At 40.1% G+C, this 17,536-nt stretch overlaps 2 protein-coding genes and 1 long non-coding RNA gene across 4 annotated transcripts in view; 2 read left to right on the forward strand and 1 right to left on the reverse strand.

Annotated features, from left to right (window-relative positions):
- The window catches only part of hmcn1 (hemicentin 1), an 89,463-nt gene extending 85,291 nt beyond the window's left edge, over positions 1–4,172 (forward strand). For both annotated transcript variants that reach the window (XM_031313892.2, XM_031313891.2), the window contains one exon: positions 1,474–4,172. In XM_031313892.2, coding sequence (XP_031169752.1) covers positions 1,474–1,840 — 367 coding nt within the window. In that variant the 3' untranslated portion in view covers positions 1,841–4,172. The remainder of the gene's footprint in view (positions 1–1,473) is intronic.
- Positions 4,173–5,079: 907 nt separating this feature from the next.
- On the forward strand, positions 5,080–16,647 carry LOC118496333. The gene is made up of 3 exons (XR_004898895.1): positions 5,080–5,446; positions 12,433–12,436; positions 16,637–16,647. It is a non-coding gene; the product is annotated as an uncharacterized LOC118496333 (long non-coding RNA).
- Positions 5,908–9,022, reverse strand: arpc5b (actin related protein 2/3 complex, subunit 5B). The gene is made up of 4 exons (XM_031313890.2): positions 8,753–9,022; positions 7,254–7,326; positions 6,864–7,040; positions 5,908–6,114 (listed from the first exon to the last, which is right to left on the reverse strand). Exons 1-4 carry the CDS (start codon positions 8,890–8,892, stop codon positions 6,052–6,054), a joined length of 453 nt encoding a protein of 150 aa, XP_031169750.1. The 5' UTR covers positions 8,893–9,022; the 3' UTR covers positions 5,908–6,051.
- Positions 16,648–17,536: the final 889 nt, after the last annotated feature.

Here is a 17,536-nt window from a genome sequence, read left to right on the forward strand (position 1 = left end):
AGTCTCCATTACGTGAGTTGTCTGCCAGGGAAATCACAACACATATGATTACGTTTATGTTACAAGGTAGACAATCCTTTTTCATCATTGACGCGAGGAAAAATATCCTAGACGTCGTTCTAACCATGCTATAGTTAGCCAAGCAACTATAAAACTTTGAATTTACACAAATAGGCAGAATTACCTTTTGAGAAGAAAGCAGGCAACTTCGGCGTCCCTTTTTAAAATCCTTGCTCCTTATGAGCTCTTTCCATCTTGGAAAAGCCACTCCAATATTAACTTGGATCTTGTTGCTTTGCCTGTCGCGTTGTCGTTTTAATTCTCTTTTTAACTTCCTTGGCGACTCCATTATCTTCTCCCCCTCCCTGGCATTCGTCACGGTGCCACTGGGTGTAAAAGTGCAAAAGGCGGAGGTATGTCCCTCTTTGGCTAATGTATTTTAAAGATGGAGGCGCAACATGGCTGCCGTCATTCGAGCGACTCGCTCGTATGTATTCAAGGGGGTAAGCTTCTCCTCGGACCGCGAACCTCCTATGGCGCCATTTTGATGCTACAAAGCGATCACCCCCCGTTAGCATCCCATTGACTGCCATTCATTTTGACGTCACTTTGACAGAGAATAACTTTACATCTGAAGCGTTTAAAGACTCTATTTGTCCATTGTTTATTTCTAAAGAAACACGACAATGTATAAAAGGCTCCATTACCTTGTACCTCACGTTATGGCTCCGTAGCAGACGTTTTTGTAAAAATAGGCTAACGATTGTGTCATAACCACGCGACTTACTGTCGCATAGTAGAGGAATTACTGTACAGTACAGGAGAAGTGCGCAGGCAGTTTTGTCTCACATTAGCTGTTTAAGTGTAATTACTAATGTTAACTAGCATTTTAGTTAGCAATAATTAGCCTGTGCCTATGTTATCTCCTTACATATACCTACACTCTCCGTCTCTGTAAGATTGGGAATGATTGAGATTTCTCTTGGCACAGCTACCAGAAGACTTACAACTTTCAGACACGTTGCTCACGGCACATTTACGTCGTCTCTCTCAGTTGGAGGCTGCGCAGTAACGCTCAGCGCTCACCGGAAAAGTGCTTCTAACGGCCTTCACTGGTCTCCGTCCAGAGCAACGGGATCTGTTGGTCCATTCTTATATACAGTCTATGTATGTATTCTGAATGATTCTGAATGGCAGATTCTACGCGTACGAGAATACTTTGATTAGTTGGTGGAAGTAATTACACATGAATGAGCATATATTTGTGTTAGAACAAAGGGGGTTTTGCTAAGAATCAACTCAAAATATTACGCAATGGAGCTTTAACTATAAACACTAGGTAGGCACTTGCAATTTCCCTTTACACAATAAAGTCACTCTAACTATTTATCTATCTAACTTAGACAATATTTATTATTTTTCTGCTTTCCCACAGTATACTCAACTGAAATCTGTTGTCTATGTTGTGTCTAGGTTTTGCCTGAAGAACTGCCCACCAAATGACCTGGAGTGTGCACTGAGCCCTTATGCCCTGGAGTACAAGCTGCTGTCTCTTCCCTTTGGCATTGCAGCCAACCAGGACCTCATCAGGCTGGTGGCCTACACACAGGACGGAGTGATGCACCCCAGGACCACCTTCTTGGTGGTGGACGAGGACGTCACGTTACCTTTTGCCCTGCGAGACGAGAACCTGAAGGGAGTGCTGTTCACCACTCAGGCGCTACGAGAGCCCCACACGTATCGCATGAAGGTCCGTGCCCTCTCCTACAGCGAACACGGAGGCATCGAGTACCAGACTACCTTCATCGTCTATATCGCTGTCTCTGCCTACCCTTACTGAGAGCACTTTAAATGACACGAGACAAAGGTGTGGTGATGAATTTGCGTCCTAAATGAGTGAGTGGGTGTGGTTTTTGGAAAAGCAGCAACATCAGTAAACAAACTGAAAAAAGACTCTCAGTGTGAGAGAGGCCAGTGAGTACATACAGCCCTGAGGACGTAAGGAAGTAGATTTAAAGTGGATACATTACATACCACTAGAGGTTAACAAGTGGCTTGGATAAAACTGGCTATTTATTGGCTCTAATCCCTGGAATCCTCACCTCAGTTTGTCAGAACTTTCTCAGTGAAACATCTGATATTTTTGCCTTGTTATTTTCCCCTGCCCCTTCAGATTTATTTATAAGATCAACAAGATTTTGTTCCTCAAAGCCGAAGCGTCCACCGCTGGCTGGCTCAGAAAGTTAGCTTTTACCCTACTCAAGAAATCTTAGCTAGCCTTTTATTTACATCTACCTATTAGTAAATTATTGGGAAGTGCTTGAATGAGAAAATGGCCAGTTCCCACCTTTGTTCAGCCCTTGTGTCATCAGTCGCCAAAGTGGAGTTGTGACTGTTCAGATACGGTGCTCATTTTGGAGATTGAAAACTTGACTGTCACATATTCTACATCCTCAGGTAGCGGCCTATCATTCGCACAAGTGCATCAAATAGAAACCCTATCTAATTATTACACTGATTACATCATCAATGTGCCATATACTGCTCCTTCCAATAGTTGATACCAAGATGTATTTTATTTTTATGACTTGTACATATGTTTTTTTTCCGCATAATGTATTGCCATACTGTAGTTATTGTACCCATTTTGTAATAAAAATGTATTATATATATATATATATATATATATATATATATATATATATATATATATACACACACACTGAAATTAAGCATTGTGTATGTCTGCAGCACTACTGCATAAAACAGCCCTGATCTTTTTAATTAATGAGCAGGTCACATCTGGGAATAGTGTGAGGAACAGGGAATAAGACAAAGTTATTAAGCTACTTACAGAAAAGTGTAAGAGGAACATGTATGCTCTGGAATAGCCAATCAGAGACAAGGATTTACCCTGTGTCTGCCATATTGTTCTTCTTTTTTATCCTTGCATTTGTTTCTGCAAAACAAAATTTAGCATGTGAAATTAACAATCATAATGTATAAATATATAAATAGGGATGAAATAATTGGATAGAAGGATATTTACTTTTATCTTTCACTTACATTACAGAGCCCTTCACTTTTTTACATTTTAAAATTGAGTGCCTCCTAATTCTCCTGATCATCTCTGAGCTGAGTCTGAGCTTACAGCTTGTTTGGAGTCTCACCTGTGGTTAATTCAATTGATTGGACATGATTTGTAAAGGCAAACACACACCGGTCTGTGGAAGGTCTTACAGCAGACAATGCAAGAGCCAAAACTAGCCATGAGGTTAAAGGGACTACTTGCAGAGCGCATAAACAGGATTGTGTCGATGCACAGATCTGGGGAAGGCTACAAAAATAATTTCTGCTGCATCGAAGGTTCCCAAGAGCACAGTAGCCTCCATAATTCCTAAATGGAAGACGTTTGGCACAACCAGGACTCTTAGCTGGCTGCACAGACAAACTGAGCAATCGGGGGAGAGGGGCCCTGGTAAGTGGGGTGACCAATAAACTGATGGGTCACCTGTGTGGAGAAACTTCCAGAAGGCCAAACATCACTGCAACACTCCACTGATCTGAGCTTTATGGCAGAGTGACCCGGGGGACTGGTCAGGGTTGAAGGGAAAGCTAAACGGAGCAAAGTACGGAGAGATCCTTAATGAAAACCTCAGGACCTCAGACTACTTCTGTTGATGTGATATGTCAGTGTCAATTTAAACCATTTTAGCATAAGGCTGCAACATAACACTGTAAAGATAGTGAATACCTTCTGAATGCACTGTAAATCCAAGATTTCAGTTTTAGCAGTAATAACTACAGACCCTGACTTGTATTCACCATACTTTGTGTGCATGTAAAACATCAAAATTAATGACAAAGTAATGATCAGCATTCATACCTTATTTATTTTTGTCAAAAAAGCACAAACATAAAAAAGTAATATCGAGTAAGGCAGTTTGTACATCAGTTTATGTTCCCTCGTCCTCAGAGGAAGAGCATCTGGGACTAGAAATACATGAAGAAATCAGGCCGTTCTCCTTTTGTTTTCATGTAAAACTAGACTTTACTGCATTAGAAAAGGAATCTAATGTCTGGATGCATCATCACTGATGACAGTATTCAAACATGAAAACCCATGTTTCAATAACAACTGGTGATAACTCTTGAGTAAAACAACTGTGATGCGTGTTTTAGAAAAAGCAACATCCATTGGAAAACTCCACTCAGTGTGTGATTGGAAATGAGCAGCAACAAAACATTATGCTGGAACTGAATTCCCCTAATCACTATGTCAACATAATATTTTCAAAAGAGCAACTTTTTGACCGTTACACTTTCCTTTAATGTTCATTTATACTGTTTATAGTTAGAACTCAACCACTTTGTTATAAAAATTCTTCTCTAATACACAAGGGCAAATAATTCATCAATGTAAGCTACAATATTTCCATGAAAGCAAAATAAGTCATTTGGCAACAGACGTAATCTACCTGATAAGGCAGATAAAACTTTTACATTTCCAGTTTTCCTGCTTGGGTTATAAAATGTATGGAAATAAAAAGCATATACGTGGTAGTAACAGCATGATTCCTATTGCCAGATATATCCACGTGTAGAGGATCTGTTTGAATCAACGAAAGCAATTTGAAACTCTGATTCAAAAAAAAAAAAAAAAGGTTCATTTTTCAGAGACCCATAACATAAAAAGGACAGGTATGAAATGCTTGAGAAAATACTCAAAAGTGGGATCATGCAAACAATATATTTGTTTTAAATCACATATAATTCCCTCTCCGTTTTCAGAGAGACAAAATATTCATTATCTTAACTTAGTCTTTCCTGCAAATCAAGCACGCTGCTATTGTCGAACCTTTAAAGCAGTGTTGTTAATTTCGATCAAGTAGGGATTTGGCCTTGAAGCAAAAATCACTACTATGAAACAAAACCAAGAGGACAATGTTTAATCCTAGATTATTTTTCTGTTAAATACCAAAAATAAAAATAAAACTATCTGAGAAAGGATTCTCAGGGAGACATGTCAGAAATAAATGCAGCTCCTAGAAACGGTACCAGCAGAGCCACGACGCCCCGTACAGCAGCAGAGGGTGCATGAGAGTCCAATAGGAGGGATGTGAGGAACAGTAAAATGGGATTAGTAAGAGTGGCGGTGGAGATGCATCGTGGGTAATAATCCTTAACCGGGGCAGCAGGCAGCGTGAAAGGATGGATGGATGACACCCCCTCCCCCTCCCTTTCCACCCACTCCACAGGGTAAATGGTGACCCCCACGAGCAAATCCACTACCCTCCATCTGTGACTGTGCTTTTTAAGAGCCCCCCACTGCTCAAGTGTTACAGGGAGAGGCAATGAGAGGATATACCAAGGCTTTTATTCCATCGGAAAGTCTCTACTGTAGAGACAACACAAGAGAATGATGGAAAACAAATGAGTTTTTTCGGTGTGGAAGTCAATGGAGGATACATTGCTAAGAGTCACACCTGTGATTGAGCACAAATGTGTTGTTCATATACGAGTGTGTCGGTACAGTACTGTGTACAGCAGTGGCTCCCATCCTCTTTGGCTTGTGACCAATAAGAGGTAAAATGTTCCAGTAATTCACAAAAAAGCAAAGATTAATGGAAGGTCTCACATAGTTTTCCTGTAGTGGGAATGTGGTTTTTTTTGCATTTGTTCTACGATTTATCTCCTCTAGGTTGAGAACCACTGGTGTGCATAGAAATGACATGGAGAGAAAGCGGGATACTGTGAGTAGATCAGGGAAGCAGCACAGACACATGGGATATGAGGTTCTCTGTAGCACCCTGTGAGAAATACGATTTAGTCGGCTGTGATCATTAATGGGAAGAAAGAAGAAAAACTTTTTTTTTTTTAACCTATTGTGACCCAGATTTGATTAGATTTTTTTTAGCCTTGAACACAGCAGGATCACATTGGGGTGAAAATCAGTTTTTTCCTTTAGTCCCTATGCCATCTGTTATGATTACATGAACAGTGTCCTGTATGTGTCAGTGATGCGGAGTAAACTGATACCCCGCTCCTCTTTTAGACCGTCTTCCTTGCTGTTAGTACCCTGACGATGCTGCCCACTCCTCCAGCTGCCAGGGCCTGGAGACACAGGAAGAAAAATATGGTGAGGCTATTTATTTATTTTACAGAAAACGGAGTCTCTGGTAGCTCATGCTGTACGTAGAGTTGTGGCCACAACTAGTCCATCTCAAACTGGCCTGTACAGTCCCACCATGGCCTCAAACTACAGACCCCATACATGCTTTTTAAAGAAACATTCATATGTTATACTTGTTAATTATCATCATTAATCTGTCACTGCTTCTAAACATGTATCACTTTTCTTTGACAGGTTAGAGTAAAAGTATTTCTAAAGCAAAAGAAAACATCGTCACACACTGTTTGAACCACTTCTCATTCTCTCTCATGTCAAAGGCACTATGTCTTCAGACCTCAGGCTTGGATTGTCCTGGACATTATTTAATTTAAATCTCGCTCATCTGCTTCATCTCAAATGTCAACTTACTCCCTTACTCCACTTGACTCCCTAGGCAAGCCAGTGTTATATACAAAATCAATAAAGGATGCAACAATCAGATTATTATCAAAGCAAATACTGACTTTGTAAAGCGGATCAGTCACTGATCTATGTTAAATACAGTTTTTTTGACTTATTCATTTTAAAATTCTTTGGTTTGCTCAAGTTGAATGCATTGCATTATAACAGTTTTTTTATGTTTAGAAGAGTATAATTATATACAATGTTTACAAGCCTAAAAAGAAAAATGGTCAGTGAAAATCAATAGTTTCTCTACAGTTTTTTTTGGAAAGATTCCCCCTCACTTTACCTTTTCATGCCACTGCAGTAAGACCGCGCTGCTGTTTTCTGACGGCTTCTCGAAGCCCTTGTAGATATATTTCATCAGCAGGTCAACGCCGTTCTTGTCGAGGGACTGCACCCCCTTCTCAATGTCACTGCTCTTAAAGGCGCTGAGCACCTTCAGCACCAAAGCCTCAGCACGATCCTGTGTGAAGACGCGAGTTGCTAAAGAGTTATTTACTAGCCTGGTTCCAGACATCTGTATCACTGCCCGCATCTCTCTACTGTATATGTCCAAGGTACCTCATCTCACAAATGTAATTTAGAAGTTTCATCATTTAAAAGTCTAAAAGCCTCCTTAAATGATTAATTAGAAAAACAAGAATGTGGCATTATTGACCTAAAAAACCAAACCCACCTTGACGTTCTGGTTCTTTGTGTTGATTGGCGGGTTCTTCAGGACTGCTTGTAAAGCCTCCATGACATTCCCTGTGCAGGGAGGGTTAAGGATGCAACACACAGGGACCCACCTCCTAATCACAATATTGGTTACAAGCCCAAATGTGATACATACGCCCAGTGTCAAGACATCACTATTCTGTGTGTTTATGACTCTTAGCTTCTGACTTCAATCCAGTCAGACCTCTCAGGTCATCAGTTGGTGGGTTTTCTAACTGTACTTAGAATAAGATCCAGACTCTCCCTGATGACCTGAGATCTGTCACACATGTCTCCACTTTCAAAAGCGAACTCCTCAGGCTTATGATCAGTTACTGTTGAGGTGTGTGTCTGTGTGATTAATGTATGCAGGATGGCTGTGGGGTCTTCGCTGTCCTTGGTGGGTGTTTGCACATGCATTTCAATGTAAAGCACATTTTAATTTACATGTAATTAAATGTGCTTTTATACAATGCAAATGGCCACCTTAAAGGACAGGTTCACTTGTACGTCTTAAAACAATACTCCCATGTCCATATGTATATTAAAAGAGTCATTGCTATATCTGCTATATAATTCATCCTGTCCATACTGCCTGTAAAGATATACCATCTTAATCCAACCTGAATGTAATTGATGGAAAATCCAGTCCTTGTACTGGCAGAAATACATGCCGACAGTTCAGCAGGAGCTAATATATAAGGATACAGTACTTCAGTTAGACAAATCACGTACCTTCCACAAAAAAACGTCGTTTTAGTTTCTGTGCTCAGATAGTAGCACAAAGAGTGAATTTGTACTCTTCACAGCCAGAATAAACCAGTAGGAGCAGCGTGCCATATGGGATTGTACATGAGGACATGTCGCTTTGGTTTTCATGTTCATAATTGGAATATTGTTATTGTCACATTGTAACATAAGGTGGGAGGTAACTGTCTTATTCTATGAGGAAGTGCTGCACTTTCTTGCCTTATAAGGTCTAAAAGACTGAAGCTGCTGGCTACAGACTTTACAGAAACACTTCCAACTAACCTCTCCATAAACAATTATACCCAAAATCTAACTGCTGTATCAAAGAGAAAACATATTTTAGCACAAACCTCTGCGTCTGCAACACTCATTTTACTAGGCTAGCCTGAAGAAACACAAAGTTGCACCAGTATTGAAAGACAGTGGTTAATAAAGGCTTTATAAGATTTAATGGTGAACTTGTAGTTATGCAAATGCACTAGCTTGCAGTTAATATACATACATCAAATCCTGTTCTGTCTTTGAGCAGAAATCCCTGGAATGCGACAACCAGGCAAGTCTGGACAGTGACCGGCCTAATTGCTAAAAACGCCCATTCATACAAGCAACAGAGGAAATATGCAGATACATCTAATGTTAAACCCAAAATACAAACACAGACTTGTCGGTTGTTTTCCTCAGAAAATCGTGCATGCTAACAGACAGACTAGCTTATCATTTAAAGGATATTGTCTGATGAGGGAGTCCACCTCTGCCTCGTCGGGACCCAGCTGGTTTTCTCCTCCGTCCTCCTCGTCCACAAATTTGTTCTCGTCGTACTCATCCACGTCCAGTCGCCTGAAGCGGGCATACACAGTGTTCTTTGACATGTCGGCGGCGGTTTTGGGAGTCGAGTTATAACTGAGAAGGACGAGAGTTCAAGCTCAAGTCCGGGCCTTTTTTTTAACAGTGCTTTTCTTTGATACGGCTGTCACAAACAGGCAGCTTCCTGACTTCCTCCCTTTTCCTCTGAGTGGTTTTTGCTTCCGTGTACACGACATCGCCCCCTAGTCTAGTGGACAAAATGTGAAACTGCAAGTCGCTGTGTGTAGTTCCCATTTGTGGCCGCCTGAGGGCGACAAAATATAAGGAATGTAGTTTCAAGTTTTAACATCTGCAGAGAAGCAGTCGTTGGCAATGAAAATCTTGCCTCCAACAATGTTCATTGGATATGTATAAAAAGAAAATCACCCAAGTAAAAAAACGAATTTAAGACATAAAATAGTGCAAGTTATAAATATATATAAAATATAACATGTTAAATAAAAAATATAAATGTATGGTAGACTGTAATTGCAAATGAATGTAGCCTATATGCGTAATGAAATGTAATAAATATAGAAATATAGAGGTGTAAACAGTTTGTAAAACAGTAAGTAAAAGGCAAAGTAATGGTAATAGGAATAAAAGTAACCACTGTCTGTGAAAGCAGCACACTGGCAATATATCAATTTAATTCGATATCATGAGTCAACACATTTATGACCAAGTACCAAAAGCATTCTGTAATATTCTCTACATATAAAAAACCTCAACATTTCTGTTATTTCTTTATTAATGCTACTTATTTGTTATTGTGGTCCATTGTGATTGTCTTTAAAAAACCCTCCTTGTGTTTGTTGTTGTTACATGTTCAAAAAAAAATGTTATATATACTAATGTTATATATACTACAATACTCTGGTATTGACAAACAAGCAAATACTAAATGATTAAAGAATAAAATCTCATTTCAATTCAACTTTATTGTCATTTTACTTGCATAAAATTAAACATAGTGATTATTAATCCAAGATAGTGCAACTTGCTAAAAAATATTAATTACAAAGAAATTATTAGTAGTTGTGTGCAAAATTATTTTAAGATGCAGGATCATTAGTAAATCGATAAAGAAAAAAAAAAAGAAAAAAAAGATGCTAAAAAGTTTGACCGTAAACCTTTATAATAATCCAGAGTCTACGTAAATGTTTCTTTCAAGTTTTAAAGCAATTTTTAACAGTGTGTTTGACCTGTCAGTGAAACTGTCTCTCCATGCACAGAATATCCACTTTTTGGCGGCAAATGCTACAGCCAGCCAGTTTTTGTTATTGTTGATTGGTTATTTTAAGAGTAGCCTCACTAAGATCAATATCTCTTTCAAGAAAAACCTGTGTGCATCTTAAATTTGGGTATGCTTGTGTTATTTTTATTTATTTTTTCTTACACTATGCCTGGGCTATTCAAGCATACCTTATATATGTGCATATACAGTATACTGTATGTTTAAGTTTAGTATATGACAGTATATGATATACGTGTACTTTTTTTCCTTTTATCTGTGCTTTTTCTCTCGGACACCAGTGTTGGGTGTAACGCGTTACAGTAACGTAACTACTTTTTCGGGTAAAAAGTAGTGTAACGCGCTACTACTGAAAATTTGGTAACGAAACGTTGTTCCTTTTTCAATTCGGCGCAACGTTGTCCCCAGGGACAGATTTGACAGCGACACTGCCTTCTCAGCCTTCTGACAGAGGCTGGTAGCAGAGTAATCATAGCAAGCGAGAAGCAGCCAACGCTAAAGCGTGTTTTACACTAGACGCATCCAAGGTGGCGCGCACCATCGTGATGTCAAAATGACGTAATATCCTGCCAGCGCCCAATTTATGGCAAGTGAGCAGAGGTCGTGAGCAGAGGTCGTGCATGGCTCTCTTGTAAACGTATTAGGTTAAGATGAGTTCTTTTATGGTGAATGAAAGGCTTGATCCAATGAAGTAGGTCATCGAATCAAATCGAAGCATTGATGGCAACGCTGCTGCCAGTTCTGCCGTTGTTTACCTTTTTCTTCTTCTTCTAGTCCGTAGAAAGAGCAACGTCGGTAGCCTTTGCTCATCAAGCGCCACCTCTGTTCAGGAGAAGACTGCAACTACTGTCACAAGTACCAGCGCAGGTATAAATAGTCACGGCAATCCCATGACGTCACATTTGCACGCGCCAGCTGGGCTGCGTCTAGTGTATAAGACCCTTAACGCCGATGACCTGCTGATGTGCATTCAACCCACGCTGGACTCATTCATAATCAATCAGCCGTCACTCTGTGAGGAGAGAATCCAGTCTGCAGTGTAGTTCAGACACTTCACTGATAAACCAGAGATTGGCTTTATGGTCAAAGATAGTTTTTGTATAATTAACTTCAGTCTCTGCCAGAGACGCCTGCTTTTAAAAGTAACGTAAAAGTAACAAGTAAAGTAAAAAGTCACTTTCCATAAGGGGTAACTAAGTAAAGTAACAGATTATTTTTTTAAGAAGTAACGACGAACGAGCAAACACTACTTTTTAAAAGTAACTTCCCCAACACTGTCGGACACAAATACAGTATGTTATAGCATCCAAGCATATAATTTTTATTTATTTATTATTATGTATGTTATGTTTTGTGTGTCACTGTGTGTAAAGTTGTTAGTAGTTTTGTTTTTTTGCTTCTTTTTTTTTAAAAGAAAGAAAAACCTGTGTACAAGGACACACATAAACTGTATAAAAGCATAGATATATTGTTTTCAAGTCTACAAATGAAATAAAGGTTGTCATAGACTAAATAATGCACACTCCCACACACTGGGGGGCTGTAAGTGTGTGATAAACCTGCATAACATCTATAATTCACCTCTACAACTGCATGAGCATTTAGTCCCAGATGCAACTGCTGGAATCCAAACAAATGATCTTACCATGTGTGTGTGTGTGTGTGTGTGTGTGTGTGTGTGTGTGTGTGCGCGCGCGTGCGCATGTGCACACGTGTGTGCGTGCACGTGCTGAGTCACTGCATCCACTGACCATTTCACCGCTGTGGTACAAGTATTTATTTAAGTCAATGGCAGACCACCGCGTCAGCTCCGTGATGTCAGGGTTTCCCTGCGTCACATCAAGACGTATTCTTTTCTTTGCAGGAAGTAATGAACACTTCCCATGTGAACAAACAATATATTGTTTTTGTAATCATTTGATACAACTTAAAAACAGAATTAAAAACACAAAAAGACATATCTGCTTGTCAAACCACAAGACTAATGGATTAAAGTTTCGGCACCTTCCAACCTTTTCATATGAGCTCATGTTAAATTATGGCTGGGAGTGCCTGTGATGTTGCCATGAGTAACAGGCACACAACATGTGTGTGGATCCTGACCAATAGAAACTAGTTCATAACACACAGGCCTTTTCTCGGAAGTCAAGAAAGTGGAATTTTTAATTTCCTTATCTTATCTGCCCTCTTCAGACTGCTGGTCCTTTGCCTCAGCAACCAAAAGGATAATGCCTATTTCCTGAATTTCCCATACCCTTCAATAAAAAACACATCACATATCTGACTCAGGAATGCAACTGGTCTGTTTCAGGAGAGTGAGAAAGTGTTTCTCACTACACTGGAAATGTCTACATAAATGGAAAGCTGAATAACAACCAGAATAGCAGGATATGTGATTGTGCAACAGAGGAGTCTCATTCAATGCCCCCCCCCCCAACATTTGTTTTCCTTCCACTCCCACTCTCTCTCTCTCTCTCTCTCTCTCTCACACACACACACACACACACACACACACACACACACACACACACACACACACACACACACACACACACACACACTCACTCACACACATCCTTGCGTGCATTGGTCATGACTGTCCTCATTACAGCCTTTGTGGAGTGCCCCAACCCGTCTGTGCTATGTGAATGACTCAGCACATCAAAAGGCAAGGATACAGGCACATACATGACCTTCACGTGAATGTGAAAATTAACAAGCCCTGGAAAACTTCACTATTGAGACTGCTTCCCCTCTCCTACTGTACACTGCACACTGAGACAGATAGGCACTGCAGAGGGGATGAAACTTAAAGAAAGCCTCTGAGGAAAGGTTTGTGTATACTCCAGATTTCATGTCTAATCTGCAGGGCGCCGTGCCAGGTGCTTCCGTGCCAGAGAAAAGGACTAACACCGTAGAAAAGTATACTAAGCACTTAATTAGTACTTCCATAGAAGGGAAATATTGCCCTTGGATGATGATTTAACTGGGGAATGTAATGAATTAGCGGGTGCTGCGTTGGAGCAGGTCTCTTAGGCTGGGAGAGACTGTGGGTGGCTTTCTCCTTTCTGGAGGTGAAAGTGGTTATGTTGTGTTGTTTTGTAACATCACATCACAAGTTTAGAGCATGTTATGATTATCATAATGGTGAAGCACATGTTTCTGGCTTCGAGATTTAAAATATTAGTATTTGGAAGACATGCTGACTGAATATGAGGCAGGCTAGTAATGGTTTTGGACACACTTACTGACAAAAAAATACAAAGAAAATGTTCTTTCTAGTGTATAAAATACACCATATCACAGTAACACATGTATCTACATATAGATAGTTTTGGTTTTATTTCCACAGATATTGAGATATCCAATTTTGAGATTTAGTGCTTTACAGCACATGCAATGCACAATTTAATGTGCATTTATAGGTTCAGTGCACCCAAAGATTGTTTTGGTTTTATTTGTCCAGTTTTGGATTGAGTCGCTGAGATTTCTGCCACCTCCCTGATACAGTGGAGGTGCTTTGTGATGGTGATTTGACACTGCCTGAAGAAGATCTCAGTTAGATCAAAATACTATTAAATTAAAACAGCTGGGAGCTATCAGTGCAGTGTGTGGATCTTGTGTAAGATATTTCCCACACCGTCATAATAACATAATAAAAAAAGGACTTTGTGTTGTTTCACATGCTTGTATAATTAATCCCAATTGAATATGAGGCAAGCTTGTATCTATCAATAATAAAAATAGACTAATAAATGTGATCAAAACAAATGTTCTTACTTACCTGTACTGGCATCTACCCATGCAGATAACTTTGGTTGTATTTGTCCAGGTTTTGGAGCATTATACACAACTTTTTTTGCATGTCTTTTGTTATTAGTAATCATCCAAGGAAGTTCCATTTACAAATCAGTGATTTAGGCTAAAACGACATCAAAAGACAAACACTTATTTACAAACATAGCAGGATAAGACAATTAAGATGCCGGGAAGGCCAATGTAAAAAGGTGAGTTTTGAGCCTGGCTTTGAATATCACAATTGAAGGGGCACTTTTGATGTCTGGTGGCAGTCGGTTCCACAGCTGAGGGCCAGCAACAGAAAAGGCTCTGTCACCTTTTTGCTTAAGCTGGGACCGTGGGACATGGAGGAGGCCTTGGCTGGAGGATCTGAGGGACCTGTGAGCTACATGGGGATGAATGATATCTGCTATGTAGCTGGGGGCCAGGGCATGAAGAGATTTAAAAACCATCAACAGTATTTTAAATTGTATCCTAGACTGGACTGGAAGCCAGTGCAAGGAGGCTAGGACAGGTTTAATGTGTTCACGCTTTTTTGTGTTCGTGAGCAGCCTAGCTGCTGCATTTTGAACCATCTGAAGCCGTGCCACCAGAGTCAGAGGGAGACCAAAGTAGAGAGAGTTACAATAGTCTAGGCGGGAGGTTATGAAGGCATGGATGACTTTTTCCAGATCATTGTATGACAGAACAGACTTGAGTTTGGAAATTATTCTTAATTGGTAAAAACTAGTCTTTACAACAGATGATATTTGTTTCTCCAGGTTAAGATGGGAGTCGAAAATAACACCCAAGTTACGTGCATGGGATTTAACATAGGGGGCAAGGGGACCAAGGTTAGCAGGGATGGCAGTTTTGGATTTTGAGGGGCCAAAGACAATAACTTCAGTTTTGTTATCATTTAACTGAAGAAATTGTTAGCCATTTTAATTTCTTCCAAACAGTCTAAAAGAGGCTGCATGGAGTTGCTGGATTTAAGTGGGATGTACAGTTGGGAGTCATCTGCATAGAAATGGAATGAGATATTCAATTTTCTGATGATGTTACCTAGGGGGAGCATGTAAAGGCAGAAGAGTACTGGGCCCAGAATGGATCCCTGGGGGACACCATAAGACACAGGGGCAGGGGATGAAGAATACTGGCCTATGGATACTGAGAAAGATCTTTGATGGAGGTAGGAGTGAAACCAGTTTAGAGCTGTACCCTTGATGCCAACCCACTGTTCAAGACGCTCTAGTAGTGTACTATGGTCTACAGTGTCAAATGCAGCGCTAAGATCCAGTAGGACCAGAATGGCATTATCACCTGAGTCAAGAGTGAGCAAGAGGTCATTTGTCACCTTTAACTGGGCTGTCTCAGTGCTGTGACAGGCTTTGAACCCAGATTGAAATGGCTCTAGGATCTCTGTGGAATTGAGGTATGAAAGCAGCTCTGTTAACACCACCTTCTCCAAATTTTTAGAGATAAATGGCAGTTTAGATATAGGCCGGAAATTATTACGACATTTTACATCTAGGTTATGTTTCTTTAGCATAGGCTGGACAACCGCATGCTTGAAACATGTAGGAACGGTGCCGGTGGCAAGGCAGGAGTTAAGAATAAATTGAATAGAGGGACCAACAGCATCAAAAGCATCTTTGATAATCTGTGAGGGGATGGGATCGTGTGGGGTTGTTGATGGTTCCATGTGCTTTACAATGTCCCATAGTTCCGTGTAGGACACTGCTTGGAATTGGTCAAACATAGCTGTAGCTATGGGGAAATGTGGTGGGGTGTCAGATACAACAGGAGTTAACTGTGCTCTGATGTGGTCAATTTTCATAGTAAAAAACTTCAAGAACTCTTCACAGCTATTGATGGATGCTTCGATATCTGGAGAGACTTGGGGGTTAACTTAGTTTATGGTATTAAATAAAATTCTAGGGCGATGGGAATGTTTGGTTATAATGTCTGAGAAATGCTTAGCCCTGGCTTTTTTTGCTGCATCTTGGAAATTGGCCAGGAAGTTTCTGAATATTTCTGAAGAGACTAGGAGGTGATCTTTTTTCCACTTACACTCCGCTCTTCGACAAACCTGCCTGAGATGGCGGGTGGAATCATCAAGCCACCTTTGAGATTTAAAATTTGGGCGTTTAAGTTTAAGAGGGGCCACAGTATCAAGGATAGCTGAGCAGGATGCGTTGAAGGAGGATATTAGCTCATCAGGGCTTAAGAGGTGATCATGGGCAGTGATAGAGGCAGTGATCGCATTTCCCAAATAACATTCAGAGAACTCATTTGCAGTAGAAGAGTTAATATGACGAGAGTAGTGGCCAGAAGATCTGGCTGTATACAGTGAGTTAAATAGTATAACATTGAACATAATAGGCATATGGTCAGAGAAGGATGCATCCTCAATGCTTATGTTATCAATGGAAAACCCATGGGATAAAATCAGATCAAGAGTGTGACCCTGAACATGGGTCGCCTGATTTATGTGCTGGGTGAGGCCGAATGACTCCATTACATGACAAAACTCACTAACCAGGGGTTTACCTGGGCAACAGACATGAATATTAAAATCACCCAAAATCAACAAACGGTCATATGATGTTGCATAATGAGACAGAAAGTCTGAAAATTCTTTTATTAAATGTTTATCTGATTTGGGAGGCCTATAAACAAGTGTGCACATCAATGGTGTAGTAGCAGATTCTACTTTTACGCATTGTACTTCAAAGGAAGAAAAGCTTTCAGCAGAGAGTGTTTGTACCTTAAACCAATTTTTAAAAATCAAAGCCACTCCTCCACCTCTTCTCGACCTTCTTGGAGTGTATTTAGGAAAAGTTGTGGGTCAGGGTCAAGTCAAGCCGTTCTGTCCTTCCCTCCTCCTGGTTCACGTTACTCACTGCGTCGATGCAAGCGTTTTTTTGGACTCAACAGGTCGGTAAGTGGGGCGGCAACTACTCTATGGGTCGCACAATGCAGAAGCAGTACCGATCATCAATTTTTGGTTCCATGATGGCTTTATGCGCCACTGAGCAAGTCTCATAGACATTTTAACCAGAGATGGTTTAGAACTGAAATGCCCCAAGTCATTTTCTGTATCTGTGTCACGTGGGTTTCGCCACTGCCACGCCTCTTTAGGAGAATAGATTATGAGTAAGTAAATATTGCACCCATTTTTCACAAGCCACATATCTCCCAAACATTCTGATACTAAAATGGCATTTTTCAGACTGACAAATCAGAAAGAAAATTAACTTTGTTCGACAACTGTTTCTGAACATACTCTCGTGAGATCTGGCAACACAGAAAAGCTGAACGCTTTGAACGTGAACGCCCTAACAAAACAAATTTTCATAATGCTAAAAATGGCTTTTAGATATGTAAATATCTGATGTTAGCAAAAAAAGTATAAATCAGTTATGCAAATATAACTTTTCATCCGTTCACTACACTTTCAAATGAGGCCACGCCCATTTAAGAGACAGGAAGTGTGTACTGTTTCTTATCATCAACGCAGCATGTAATGTGCTATTTTTAGTTATAGAGAATCTTTGTTTTCTAAACTTAACTAAATAGTTCAATAAAAAGTTGTCGGTGCGTAAAGCTAACCAAACTGCTACCGCTTCACAACG

The sequence above is a fragment of the Sander lucioperca genome, chromosome 11 (assembly GCF_008315115.2).
Source record: "Sander lucioperca isolate FBNREF2018 chromosome 11, SLUC_FBN_1.2, whole genome shotgun sequence".
NCBI lineage: Eukaryota > Metazoa > Chordata > Actinopteri > Perciformes > Percidae > Sander > Sander lucioperca.

Bases quoted from the DNA above. Each gene is read 5' to 3' on its own strand.
- arpc5b (XM_031313890.2), bottom strand. From the start codon at position 8,892: ATGTCAAAGAACACTGTGTATGCCCGCTTCAGGCGACTGGACGTGGAT. The intron at 7,327-8,752 runs ATATCCTTTAAA...CCCTCCCTGCAC, and splicing joins GTGGACTCCCTCATCAGACA to AGGGAATGTCATGGAGGCTT. The intron at 6,115-6,863 runs GTAAAGTGAGGG...CTGTGTCTCCAG, and splicing joins TACTGCAGTGGCATGAAAAG to GCCCTGGCAGCTGGAGGAGT.